The sequence below is a fragment of the Sminthopsis crassicaudata genome, chromosome 3, assembly GCF_048593235.1.
Source record: "Sminthopsis crassicaudata isolate SCR6 chromosome 3, ASM4859323v1, whole genome shotgun sequence".
NCBI lineage: Eukaryota > Metazoa > Chordata > Mammalia > Dasyuromorphia > Dasyuridae > Sminthopsis > Sminthopsis crassicaudata.
Window position 1 is genome coordinate 487154505 of NC_133619.1, and position 15016 is coordinate 487169520.

At 37.0% G+C, this 15016-nt stretch overlaps 1 protein-coding gene, 1 long non-coding RNA gene and 1 pseudogene across 2 annotated transcripts in view; 1 reads left to right on the forward strand and 2 right to left on the reverse strand.

The window, feature by feature from the left end:
- Positions 1-2431: 2431 nt before the first annotated feature.
- Positions 2432-13726, reverse strand: LOC141563095 (uncharacterized). The gene is made up of 2 exons (XR_012488323.1): positions 12917-13726; positions 2432-4226 (listed from the first exon to the last, which is right to left on the reverse strand). It is a non-coding gene; the product is annotated as an uncharacterized LOC141563095 (long non-coding RNA).
- LOC141559692 (derlin-1 pseudogene) lies at positions 7792-8145 on the reverse strand (annotated as a pseudogene).
- A 134-nt stretch (positions 13727-13860) lies between the features above and the next one.
- Positions 13861-15016, forward strand: part of CRYL1 (crystallin lambda 1) — a 165063-nt gene continuing 163907 nt past the window's right edge. The window contains exon 1 of the mRNA XM_074303697.1: positions 13861-14031. Within this exon, the coding sequence (XP_074159798.1) occupies positions 13991-14031 (41 nt within the window). The 5' untranslated portion in view covers positions 13861-13990. The remainder of the gene's footprint in view (positions 14032-15016) is intronic.

The window sequence follows — 15016 nt, forward strand, 5'->3', positions numbered from 1 at the left end:
TGCCCAGGGTCACACAGCTAGGAAGTGTCAAGTGTCTGAGACCAGATTTGAACTCCCGTCCTCCTGAATTCAGGGCTGGGGCTCTATCCACTGTGGCACCTAGCTGCCCTTATATTCAGTTTTTAAACACTTAACTTTATATCAGATCATGTGCAGAGCAGTTGGGAATACAAAGAGAGACAAAAACAGTCCCTGCTCTCAAGGATACACATATGATAAAGTGGAGATAATTTCAGAGAGAAAGCACTAGTATTAAGGGGACCAGGAAAGACTTCTTTTTTTTTTTTTTTTTTTTTTTAATTTTTATTTTATTTTATAACTTTTTTTTTTGACAGTACATATGCATGGGTAATTTTTTACAACATTATCCCTTGCACTTCTGTTCAGATTTTTTCACTTCCTCCCCCATCCCCCTACCCCAGATGGCAGGCAGTCTTATACATGTTAAATATATTACAATATATTCTAGATACAATATATGTGTGTAGTACAGAATTTCTTGTTGCACAGGAAGAATTGGATTCAGAAGGTAAAAATAACAGTTTACATTCATTTCCCAGTGTTCCTTTTCTGGATGTAGCTGATTCTGTCCATCATTAATCAATTGGAATTGGATTAGCTCTTCTCTATGTTGAAGATATCCACTTCCATCAGAATACATCCTCGTACAGTATCATTGTTGAAGTGTATAATGATCTTCTGGTTCTGCTCGTTTCACTGAGCATCAGTTGATGTAAGTCTCTCCAAGCCTCTCTGTATTTCTCCTGTTGGTCATTTCTTACAGAACAATAATATTCCATAACATTCATATACCATAGTTTACCCAACCATTCTCCAATTGATGGACATCCATTCATCTTCCAGCTTCTAGCCACTATGAAAAGGGCTGCCACAAACATTTTGGCACATACAGGTCCCTTTCCCTTCTTTAGTATTTCCTTGGGATATAAGCCCAGTAGTAGTATGGCTGGGTCAAAGGATATGCACATTTTGATAACTTTTGGGGCATAATTCCAGATTGCTCTCCAGAATGGTTGGATTCTTTCACAACTCCACCAACAATGCATCAGTGTCCCAGTTTTCCCACAGCCCCTCCAACATTCATCGTTATTTGTTCCTGTCATTTTAGCCAATCTGACAGGTGTGTAATGATATCTCAGAGTTGTCTTAATTTGCATTTCTCTGATCAATAGTGATTTGGAACACTTTCATATGAGCGGAAATAGTTTTAATTTCATCATCTGAGAATTGTCTGTTCATATCCTTTGACCATTTATCAATTGGAGAATGGCTTGATTTCTTATAAATTAAAGTCAATTCTCTGTATATTTTGGAGATGAGGCCTTTATCAGAACCTTTAACTGTAAAAATGTTTTCCCAATTTGTTACTTCCCTTCTAATCTTGTTTGCATTAGTTTTGTTTGAGCAGAAACTTTTTAATTTGGTGTAATCAAAATTTTCTATTTTGTGATCAATAATGGTCTCTAGTTCTCCCTTGGACACAAACTCCTTCCTCCTCCACAAGTCTGAGAGGTAAACCACAGGAAAGACTTCTTAACAAAAGGTGGGATTTTAGCTGAGATTTGAAGGAAATTAGGAAGCTATAACAAAGAGGGAAAAGCCAGTGAAAATGAATGCAGACAGGAGATGGAATATCTTGTGAAAGAAAAAGCAAAGAGACCAGTGTCTGTGAATTATAGAGTATGTGGAGATGAATGAAATACAAGAAGACCTGGAAGGAAAGAAGCCACCAGGTTATAAAAGACTTTAAAAGTCCAAACAGAGGATGTTGCATTTTTTTTTTTTTATTCATTTTTCCAAATTATCCCCTCCCTCCCTCCACTCCCTCCCCCCAATGACAGGTAATCCCATACATTTTACATGTGTTACAATATAACCTAGATACAATATATGTATGTAAATACCATTTTCTTGTTGCACATTAATTATTAGCTTCCGAAGGTATAAGTAACCTGGGTAGATAGACAGTAGTGCTAACAATTTACATTCACTTCCCAGTGTTCCTTCTCTGGGTGTAGTTATTTCTGTTCATCATTGATCAACTGGAAGTGAGTTGGATCTTCTTTATGTTGAAGATTTCCACTTCCATCAGAATACAGAGGATGTTGCATTTTATCTTGGAAGTAAGAGGGGACCATTATAGCTTGTTGATTAAGAGTATGACATGATTAGACTTAATTGCCCTTAATATCCCAAGAAAGCAGCAACAGACCAGTTCTCTCCAGAGGTATACAGAGATTGCCTCTAATATTAAGTCTGAATTTAGAAACAGTTGGAAGAACAAAAAAAATCCCACAACAAAAAACTACTATTGTGATATGAATTCTCAAGACACAAACCTCAAAGAAAACATACCTTGGATACAAATTCAACTAGAATTGCTGTAAGAAGGGAACTAAGAAGTGTTTGATTTTTTTTTTTTTTTAATGGTGGTGTTTTTAATCTATGAAATGAGAGTGGTAGAAGGAAAAATGTAAAAGAAATGAGAGCTATGAAAGAAAGGAAATTTATAGTTTGAGATAAGAGATATAAAACTTTACCAAGGAAAAAACTCCTTGAAAATTAGAATGGACTAAATAGAAACCAATGACTTTATGAGACAGCAAGAAATATTAAAACAAGATCAAAAGGCTGAAAAGATCAAAAGAATATGTAAAATTTTCTCACAGCAAGAACTGACCTGAATAACAGATTTTGAACTGTCCCAAAATGATATATACTATTTTGAAGGAGTCAGTTCTCTCTCACTGGAAGTCATAAAGAAAAAGAAAAGTTTTCTATTTATAAGGCATATTGAAGCAACATTATAGTAAAATAAAGACCACTGCACTTGAGGTTAGAAAGATCTGGGTTGAAATTATGCCATCTTCATGACCTTGAACCACTTAGATTTCCTTTTTGTAAAATGAAGATAATAATAATCTTAACTGACAAAGTTGTTATAAGGATCACATGAAATAGTACATACATTCCTTAAAGCATTGTATTAACTTGAGTTATTAAAATTGGGAAATCCTTGTTTAGGCATTGTTTGGGCTATGATTCTATATTTCTGTGGTGACTTTGCTCCTGTAGTGCCTCCATCATCCAGGGAGTACAGCATCAATTCTGACTCAAGTCACCATCCTCTGACTTCTTTTTTCTCTTTAGGCCTTTCTGAGGTGATCTAGAAGCCTTTCTTCTTCTTTCTCTATTTCTCTTCCTCCCTCCTTCCCTTCTTCTTTCCCTCTCTTCCTCCCTCCCTTCTTCCCTCTCTCCTTTACTTCCTTCCTTCTCTCCTTCCTCCCTTCTACCCTTCCTCTCTTCTATCCTTCTTTCCTCCCTCCCTCCCTTCTTATCTATATTTGATATAGATTATATATGTGTTGTCATATTAAACATATTTCCATATTAGTCATGTTGCAAAAGAAAACATAGACCACCACCACCAATAACAAATACTCAGCAACCAAGAAAAATAAAGTACGTTTCAATATGCTTTCAGACTCTATCAGTTCTTTCTTTGAAGATGGATAGCATTTTTTATCATGAATGCTTTGGAATTGTCTTGCATTGTTGTATTGCTGAGAATAGCTAAATTATTCATAATTGAGCATTGTACAATATTGCTATTACTGTGTACAATGGACTGAATGTCAGATTTGAAATGAACATGTTCTGGCCTTGGAGATGATACTGTGAGTTCACAATGCTTGGAGATCTTTAATCCTCAGACAGCATTCATTGACTGCACTCTGAAGGCGTGCCAACAACTACTCCAGTGCTATTGGAATAAATGACTACCAAAGGATGAGGCCTAGTTTTGTAGAAGACATCTACCATGATGGGGTGAACAGTATAGAACCAAGTAAAATTACCTATTCAAGCAGTCTCATAAAATTCTTTAAGTCTCATCCTTTCAGCAGGTACCTGATAATGTATGCAGTTGAAAACATTTTGTGCTTTGCATTTCTTTTATTTGAAAGAAATAAATGCCTGCCTTATACTGTAAGGAGTTTTTCATTGTACACAAAGTGTCCTTTTACTCTTGTTTTGGGGAGACTTTAGACATAAACCAGTACCTAAGTTTTATGTAAATCTTCCTTGGGTAGACTAGAGTGAGCCAATGAGTTCAAGAAAAGAAGCCTAACCTTTATTTCAGGTCCACAATTCTCCAAGACTGAATCTGGTATAAACTTCATGCCAGGATCCAGAGCAGAAGGTCCCTTGAGTGAAAAAAAAAAAAAAATTGGGTACAATGTTCCCAAGCTTAGCAGTGATTCTAATTGCTAAACAAGTAAATAAACCTTTTTCCCCTTTGAGTTTTGTGAACTGTTTTTCTGCTTGCAACAGAAATTGGTGACAGCACACTGATGGTGTCAGATAAGATGTTCCCAGATTATCTGGGTTGGAGAAATGAGCCAGAGAATTGAGTAATCCTTTAAAATGTACCCAGTCCTCAGTGCCACAGGAAACTATTTAATACCAAAAAAGGTGATATTGTTGCTAGATATTGTGAAATTAGTAATCCATGCATATAGGACATATAGGCTACATAAGACATGTAAAGCCTATAGGATATTAACTGGAGTTAATTCAGTTAAAATGAAACAAAGCTAATACATATGAAAAGAAACAGCATGGCATGGTAGATAAAGAATTGGTCTCAGAGTCAGGAAAGTTGGGTTCATGGCCCACTTCTGACATATACTCTCTAAGTAACCTGGGCAAATCTAGTCCTTTAGTCATCTTCCCAAACTAAATTGCACAAAAGATTCAGATGTTCATTGGTCGAAGAGGTCCCTCCCTGGGAACTTCCCATGGTGATGAAATCACAGGTCTGGCAAAAATAGGAACAATAGGGACAGGTAGGTGGCGCAGTGAATAGAGAGCAGCTCTGAAGTCAGGAGAACCTGAGTTCAAATTTGACCTCAGACACTTAACACTTCCTAGCTGTGTGACCCTGGGCAAGTCACTTAACCCCAATTGCCTTTGCAAAGAAAAAAAAAAAAAAATAGGAACAATAACAAAAAATTGAAACACACCATTTTTCTGGGTCTTTACTATATCTTTTATATTAGTGGTTTTCCAAATATAGTCTGGGGAATCACCTGCAGCTGTCTTCCAGGTGGTCAGTAAGTTTATCTCTTTTAGCATAAATGTTTACAGTAACAATATATACTTTTAGTTTTTGCATAAATTAAGATTAATTAATAAGTATGTATAATGACTATCTTTAGTAATTTAGGATTAGCCTGGCATAGAAGAAAATTCACAGAATCACAGAAGTGAATACCTGAGAAGGCTCTAGATCATTGGACTAAAAAGCAAAAGTTCTGGGCTCTAAGGTAATTTCCAACTTGTAAATTCTATGATGCTAATCCTTACTTTCTTTCAAAGATGGTCTCTTAAGGAAGTCATTCAATCTTTGTGAGCTCATTAGAAAAACTAGGGAGTTGGACTCCATGATCTTTAAGGGCCCTTGTAAGCTCTAACACCTTTAAATCTGTAGTGTCTGATTAAAGAAAGTACTAGATTATTGAGAAATCATTTCCTGATTATCTGCCCATTCTGGAACACTAAGTATTTGAAATTAGTGTTCTGCTTTTTTTTTTTTTTTTTTGCCTTTTTGAAATAGTTCATTTTTTTTTTTTTATTAAAAACATTTTTTTAGACTTTAAAAAACTTTATTTGGTGACAAACCTTGCTCTGAAGGAGAAAAAAAAAAAAACTAGGAAAAAGATTTCCATATTGTTTTGATTCACAGAAGTTATTCACTCATATCTAAAAATGACAAAACCAGAAAAATTTGGACTTTCCTATATTTATTTTTAAAATATTTAACTTTTAATATATAATACAGTTTGGGATCAATTCACATGTTTTTTTTTTTTTTTTTTAAAGGGGAACAACACTTTCCCATTCATAATGCATGATTGCTGATCCCAATGTAAATCTGCATGGCTCTTGACTCAATAAAATGTCATATGAAACATAAAAATATCTGGACAAGTGTGGCAAATGAGGTCTGGCTGCAGCTCTGCAGGAGCACTACAAAGGGGTCAGTGTTGGGCTTCTGCCAACACCCAACAGGTTAAGAATAAGGCCAAAGCCAACTTCTATCCTTCTCTCTTCAACTTTCAGGCAATCTTCTCCCCGTCTTCTTTCTCAAGCTCTGTTGTTCTCTCCTCCTTTCTGCCACCACAGGCAAGAAAAAAAAAATAAGAGCTCTTGGAACCCAAAATGACCTCCAAAGTCATAAAGTAAAAGAGTTCACTATATAGGTGCCATGACTAAAGGAACAACCTCTAAGTTTCAAAGAGTGATGGCATCTTTGATAGGGTGGGAGATAGGAGTTGGAGGGAGGGGGCCTTTAGAATCAGTCTTTTGTCAAAGTTTTGGTTATATTGCTGCAGAAACAAAAATGTACAGAGCTATTCAAACCTGGACCAGAGTACCCGCTGTTCAGAAATGAGGAGGGTGAAGAGAAGAAACAAAAACAGCAGCTCATTTTGGAAGTACAGAATTGGTGTTTCTTCAGAGTAGTAAAGAGGGAGCATGATCACTAATTTGAAGGGTAATTTAACATTTGTCTTCAGGATTTTTAATAATTTGAATTGTACTAAAAAAAAAAAATAAATAACATTCTGAGTGGGCCTGATCTACCAGCATTAGATAAAACACAGATCTTAAGTACAACTCATACCAGGAAGAATCCTTAACTGCCCAGTATTATTGTTTACTGAACACCACTGAGCTTTTTAGTGATCTCCTAATTGGAAGCTTTGGCTCCAATTGTGTGGACCACCTCCACCAAGCTGATATTATGTAGCTCATCTCATGCTTGAAGGTGGAACACCAAATCCAGAGATAGTTCCTCTCCCACTGGAATGCCAGAGGTACAGACACTGAGGGGTACACAAAAAAGTTATTTGTCCCAAATCAATTGGGCATTTGAACATAAGTAATATAGATGCCCAACAAGATTTCTTATCTTTTATTTTTTAATAGTTTTTATTTACCAGATATATGCATGGGTAATTTTACAACATTGACAATTGCCAAACCCTTTGTTCCAATTTTTCCCTTCTTCCCCCCCCCCAGATGGCAGGTTGACCAATACATGTTCAACATGTTAAAGCATAAGTTAAATGCAATACATGTATACATGACCAAACAGTCGTTTTGCTGTCCAAAAAGAATCAGGCTTTGAAATAGCATACAATTAAGCCTGTGAAGGAAATCCAAAATGCACGCAGACAAAATTAGAGGGATTGGGAATTCTATGTAGTGGTTCATAGTCATCTCCCAGAGTTCTTTTGCTGGGTGTAGCTGGTTCAGTCCATTACTGCTCTATTGGAACAGATTTGGTTCATCTCATTGTTGAAAATGGCCATATCCATCAGAATTGATCATCATATAGTATTTTTGTTGAAGTATATAATGATCTCCTGGGTCCTGCTCATTTCACTCATATCATGTAAGTAACTCCAGGCCTCTCTGAAATCATCCTATTGCTCATTTCTTACAGAACAATAATATTCCTTAATATTCATATACTACAATTTATTCAGCCATTCTCCAATTGATGGACATCCATGTAGATTCCAGTTTCTGGCCACTAAAAAGAGGGCTGCCACAAACATTCTTAAACATACAGGTCCCTTTCCCTTCTTTAAGATCTCTTTAGGATATAAGCCCAGTAGTAGCACTGCTGGGTCAAAGGGTATATACAGTTTGATAACTTTTTGAGCATAGTTCCAGATTGCTCTCCAGAATGGCTGGATGTATTCACAATTCCACCAACAATCCAACAAGATTTCTTATCAGTTCATTGAAAAGCAATCCTCCAGTAATGTAGTTGAATACAAGAATGACCCAAGGCAAGTAATAGGCGGTAGTGTTCCAAACCAAAATGATAACAATCATTTCTCTCTTCAAATGGATCCAGACATAGAGTTACTGATATGATCAAAAGAATAGTCAGCAACTGCATGTCCATCATTAAACTAGTAATAATGATGCAAACCCAGTTAAAAAGGAGCATGAACACATACTCAGTCGACCTTCCATCAAAAGCCCCTGTTTCTAGTCATGTAGGATACTGATAGAAGAAATATAAATTCACCAAGCAGAGAAGTCCAATTCCTGGACCAAGTGGGAAAAATAAAGGTTTTAGTGATTGGCCTCCATATTTAGAAGTGTTACAGGAAGGTATCTGGCCAGAGTAAGAAGTAGCTTGCATTGATGTGGCTAAGGGCATCACCATGGCGCCTTTAAACCAGTAGCACATGCTGATCAAGATGCTCCTAAAGTGATCCCCTAAATCCGACATCTTCACAACTCTGGCTCCTGGGACCAATAGCATCTCCAACTTCCCCTTTTCTCCCCCCCAAAATCAGAATCATTTTATTTTTAACATCTAGTTTTTAAAAAAAACCCACAAGGGATTGTATTGTTAAAGATGAAGATATTTTTGTCTTTCTCTTGAAAATCTGTTTCAAGTTTTCCTCATAGCAAAGCTTTGAAAAGACCTCATCAATGTTCTCTGCAGAGCTTCAGCAGAATATAGCTGAGGTCATCCTAGGTCAACATCTTGTTTGACTCAGAACTTACTCTGTTTGCCTGTTTGCAGGGGCAGGCTGCCTATTTGTTGATTTAACTTTTCAGTCTCCTATTGATGGCTAATTCCTTGTGATCTTAGTAAAATTCAGGATCTTCAACATACACAGTCACACGCTCGCGCGCGCACACACACACACACACACACACACACACACACACTCCCTTTCTACTCTCTCTTCCTCCACCCCTCTCTCTCACTCCCTCCCCCCTTTCTCTCTCTTTCCTATGCTGTCCCTCTCTTTCCCTTCTCCCCTGTTCCTTTCCTCTCTCCCTTTCTTTCTTTCCACCTTTCCTTCTCTTCTTCTCTCCCTTTTCCTCCCCTTTCTCCCTCTCTTCCCCCTCTCTCTGTGTCTCTCTCTTCCTCTCCCTCCTTTCCTCTTAACCTCAAGCCATTGCCTAGTTTACAATTCAGATCTCTGAGTGGTCACCAATATGGATAAAGTCCAAAATCTGGCTGTGGGCAAACCCCAACAATGTTATAGGGAAGAGGAAGAGAATAAACATTTATATAAGTCCTATTAACTGCCAGACACTCGAATTCATAGCCATCCTTTAATTGATTCTAGTTTTCAAACCAAGTGATGATTTCACTGGCTGCAGTTGCAGAACCAGAACAAGCAGGGACTGCCAAAAGGCCTTAGTAGTCTTTACTTTCTCTTGAGTAGAGCTACACGCCATCTCTTTTTCTTTGAATAATATTTTTTTCCCAATTACATGACTTATTTTTATTTATTTTTTTTTTTGGCTGAGGCAATTGGGGTTAAGGGACTTGCCCAGGGTTACACAGGAAGTGTTAAGTGTCTGAGATCACATTTGAACTCAGGTTCTCTTGATTTCAGGGCTGGTGTTCCATCTACTACGCCATCTAGCTGCCCCCTAATTACATGAAAAAACAATTTTTAACATTTTTTTTTACACTAAGATTTTGAGTTCCAAATCCTTTCCCTCTCTCTCTACTTGGGATGGTAAGTAATCTGATATAAATTATACATGTGCAATCATGCAAAACATATTTCCACACTAATCTTGTTGTGAAAGAAAACACATACCAAAACAAACAAAAAACCCAAGAAAAATAAAGTAAAAAATAACATGATTAAATTTGCCTTCAGAATCCATCAATTCTTTCTCTGGAGGTAGATAGCATTTTTTATCATAAATCCTTTGGAATTGTCTTGGATCAATGTGTTACTAAGAATAGCTAAGTTATTTAAAATAATCATCATACAATATTGCTGTCACTATGTACATAGTTTTCCTGGTTCATTTTGTATCAGTTTATGTAAGTTTTCAGGTTTTTCTGAAATTATCCAATAAAGCTACTTCTGTTGAGTTGAATCCTTCATAATAAAAGACAATGTTATAAGGATTGAGGACCTGAAGCAATATATGAGTATGAATTCAAGCCTTTAATTCCTTACTAGCTTCATTGTTTCTTTGTGAAGATTTATCTGGAGATTTTTGAATTTTGAATTTTGAAAGATGAAGAAAATAAATCATCTAGGCAGCCAAGAATGGACAATTAGCCTAGAATCAGTGCCTTTAGGATGGCAGCAATGCTTTATTTGGACATTGTCATGCGGTCTATAATATCCTAACTGCTCTTCTCATATGAGTTTGGCTAGTTTTTCCTTAAAAGATATTGGAATCATCATTGAGACTTGATTTGCTCAGAGGACTAAAGGCTCAGTCTGTTGATGTTACTTCATGGTTACCAGCATACAAAGCAGCCAGGAGGAGCAACAGGCACCCATTTTTGATTTCTGACTGGATAACCCAGATCCAGGAGTTTTGTTTAATTGAATCAGTTTGAGATGACCTTACTACTTACCGCTGTTGAATATCCTTCTCCTACAATGGCTAAATAAATCTCTACTTGTTAATTGTTGAATAATTTACAAATGTCTCATTTTGTCAAAATATAAAACAAACTAGCAGAGGACTTGAAGAGGTTAAAAGGAGATAGCCCACGATACAAATGATTAACAGGAAATTCCTGTCTTAGGAGAGGTTAAAGGAGATAACCTGAGACACAAATGATTAATAGAATTTTACATCCTTAAGAGAAATTCTTGCCTTATTTACAAATCTCTCCAGAACCTCTTGGATAACATCTCTATATCAGAAGGACAAACTTTGTTTTATGACCCTGACTATGTATAAAATGAATCTCTAAAATTCTATTCCTTGAACTTGGTTTTTCCTTGCCTAGTGCCCACCAACTTTGTTCTGGCGTCTCTGGCCCTTTTCAGGCAAGTTGCCTTTTTTCCAGGCCAAATGCCTGCCTATCCCTTTCCTATCAATAAAGACTTTGTTTTAACACAACATTGAGTATAGAATTCATTTGCTAAATGAACTCGACCCTTGATACTTTGGAGGAGAAGAAAGCATTGAACCATCTTTCCTTTTGAGCCTCATTGTTTCATCATCAGACTGGCTTAGTCAGTCCAGAACAGACATGAATTTGGTAGGACCAATGCTATGTGGAAACTGTGCTGAGTCTGAACATATTCTCTCCAGAGATGAAGGTAGTATAGGGAAGTCAAGCACCCATAAAAATATTTGCACTTTTCTTCTATTTCTTTGAAGTAAATATTTCTTTGCAAAAGCTAATGTTAAATTACTAAATAGAACTGGGACACTAGTCACTGTTAGGTAACAGAGGGAGGAATTCCCAATAATGGGGGCTTGAACTGATAGGATTAGAGAAGTAATACCTCATTCCTCAGGAACCATGAGAAAAAGCTGTGGCAGTCTGGCATTGAGATAGTGAGTCAGAGTATATATAATTTGTAATTTTTTTTTAGTCATTTAAATTTAACATGGTAGTTACAAATGTTGCTGACCTGATTTTCTTTATCCTCTGAACTTTCTTCTGCTCTTTTCTAATTTTTTTTGGAATAGCATTTTATTTTTTTCTGATTACATGTAAAGACAGTTGTCAGCATTCAATTTTCCCCCCCCCTGAGGCTGGGGTTACACAGCTAGGAAGTGTTAAGTGTCTGAAATCAGATTTGAACTCAGGTCCTCCTGAATTCAGGGCTGGTGCTCTATCCACTGAGCCATCTAGCTGCCCCAGCATTCAATTTTTATATAATTTTGAGTTCTATTCTTTTCTTCCTTTCTCTATCTCATCCTTCCTCTCCAAGACAGCAATCTGAAATGTTACACATGTTCAATCAAGTAAACATTTTTCTACATTAGCCATATTGTGAAAGAGTAAAACAAAAGGGAAAAGCCATGAAAAAACAAAAAAACAACAAAAGTGAAAATAGTATGCTTTGACCTACATTCAGATTCTATAATACTTTCTCTACATGTGGATTGCATTTTCTATTATGAGTCTGGAACCCTTATCTTTTTTTCACTCAAAACTGAAAGCCAAAAGATCAAGATCTCTCTTTTCTCAAGCTTTTGTCAGCTCTACCCCTTGCATAGGCATGAGATAGTAAGGAATTGATCCCCACCAGAGAAAATTCCATGTAAATAGGTCTTGAAGCTCAAGTTACATTTGTTTTATATATATTTATAACATGGACTATTGTTTTCTCTTACAAAAAGTCAGTTCCTTGAGAACAAGGACTTTCTTTTTGTTCTGGTATCCTCAATGTCTAAGATAGTACTTTTATATAGTGTGTACGTAATAAATGCTTGTTTGTTGATGGATTTACAGTGCCTTGTATATTGTATGCACAATATAGATATTTAATGATTGAATGAGTCAAACAAGAATTGTGTAGTATTTAGCTATACAATATATCTCAGTAGATAGAGTGGTATTAGGATGGAGTTAGGAAGACCTGGATCTGAATCTGGATATTTATATAATTTGAGACTTAAAGTCATTTGCATAAGCCTCTCCTCATTAATGGAGATTGATTACTTATACTTAATACTTTTAGGTGTTATCCTGGACAAGTCACTTAACCTCTTTCAATTTCAACATCCTGATCTCCTAAAATGGGGAAAATAATAGCATTTGGTTCACAGTTATTGTGAATATTAAATGAGATAATGTTTTGTAAAACACTTGCAAACTATAAAGCACTATATAAATATTAGCTCTTATTACAGGAAATTCAGGGAGGTGAGAGCTAACAAGCTAAGACTCATATCTTCTTCATTTCTTAGCTAAACTCTTAGAAAGTTGCCTATATTCAATGCATTTCTCTCCTTGTCATTCCTTAATCTTTTGAGATCCTACTTTGGATCTCAAAATTGCTTTTCCCAAAGTTACCAGTGATCTCTTAAATGACAAATCTTTTCTCAATCCTAATTCCTTTAGACATACCTGCTGATGACACTATTGATACTTGGTAGTTGAATGAATTTGGGCCAAGTCACTGCACTCTTCTGGCCTTCCTCATTTCTGGCAAATTAAAAGACTGTGAAAATCTAATTGTCTTGAAATTTATGCTCTTCATCCTTCAAAGGCTGCTATCATATTTGTTTTTCAGACATCAACATGTTATAGTATGTCACAACAGTCACATCAGACAATTATTTTTTTCTTTTAAATAAATTAGGAATCCATTTTAAAGCAGAATTTTAAAATCACATGACTTTTCATTTCTGTTCATACAGCATTATGGAATTTCATGGAAACTTTTAGTTTCAAAGATCAATAAAACAGAATCTCCCACCATCCCCCTTCAATTTGTGGAAGGAAGCAGCCGACTAGGTGGAAATACAGCAATAAACACTATCAAGTTTGAAGGTCTGTAACAGTTGCAATCCAAATGTTGTGAGGGTGTGTCTGAACCGAGAGATAATGTCAGCTTTCCTTTTCTTCCGTTTAAATAATTTGTGAACAATCTATTTGCAAAAAAGAGTTGGGTTTTTCTTGACAAACTTGATTTTAAATTCTAAGGTTGGAAAATAAAAGTTTTTTAAAAAGAAGAAAGAAGAAATTGCTCAACAATTAGTCTTTTTTCCCCAGACTCATACAGTTTTTATAGCCATTACTTCATGCAAAGGGTTTATGAACTTCACCAGCCCCGCCCAGCAATTCAGACCTTCACCAAGGGGTTAAGTTATAGAGATGTGCTGATTAGCGGGCCCGCCCGCAAGCTTTCCCGCGAAGGTTTCCCCAACTGTAGTCACGTTTCCCCAAGTGCTCACTTCCCTCAGCCTATCGGAGGACTCCTTTCACCTCGCTTTGGGGGAGCCTTCCCTAACGCTGGGGCTGGAGAAGGGAAGGAAGGAGCCAATGAGAATGCGAGTTACATTCTTCTCGGTGCTTTAAGAGCCACTGACTTGTAGCCGGGCAGGCAGTTCTCCCCCTCCTCCTCCTCCTCTTCCTCCAGGCTCTGGCTCCCGCTGCAGGGTCTCCTCGGGCTTTGGGCTCACCCAGTCAGCGCAGGAGATGACTTCCACTCAGGATGGCAGTGTTGTGATTTTTGGCAGGTAAAAGTTTCGGCGTGCCCAGCTGGGGCTTGATCACAGAGCCCGGCTAGCTGCCATTTGCGACCTTGGGGAGAAGAGAAGTTGCAGATTCTAGCTATTTGTACCTGCGAATGGAGCCACCCCCTCCATCCATACCCCTTTTCTTTTCCTTCCCCGATCCTCGCGGCTTGGCGGCTCTGGCAGCTGTTGCCAATTTTTCCTATTTTCAAATTACTTTTATTCATTGTTTAAAGCCCTCCTTCAAAATGCAATCAAAACCCGATCTCCTATTGTTTCTTTGGAAGAAAACGCACAACCTTGTACTTGTTCCTGCTTTGTAATTAAGTTATTTAGTTAAAGACATTGTCTTCCTCGGGGTTCTGTGGTGGTGTTTCATGGTTTCTTAAAGCTAGGTGATGCATTTAGGCCATCCTTCTGGAAGGCTGATGAGAGAGCCTTAAAACAGGAGCAGCACCTTTGGTAAATTTAATTCTGTCTATCGGAAGCAGTCAACGAACACTTATTAAACTTGGCACTTGGGATATTCAGAGAAGCAAATAGACAGCCCTGTTCTAGAAGGAGTCTTAACAGGAGATGTAAACTTCTATGTACAAACATATAGTAAAATGTAAACCTCTCTGTACAAACAAAATATATGCCAGATTAACTGGGTATAGATCCAAAGGGAAGGAAAGAAGATGGAGGACTGGAAAGTTTGTTGCAGAAAGAAGCTCATACTTTTCCAGCCCAATTATTCCCTTTTACTCTTTGACTTTGTGATCAACATAGGGAAATCTTCCCTAAGTGACAAAATTTGGAGTGGAAGAATGACGTTTTTCCATTGGATGACATCTCCGTCAATTTGAGATGCATCTTATGCCTGAATCTATAATCTCTCCCTTCCCCCCAAATAAACTTTTCCTGTTTTTATAAAAAAACAAAACAGCTTTTTTGTTTGTTTTGCTTCTGGATTTTTGGGGTTTTTTTGTTTTTTTTTTGTGTGTGT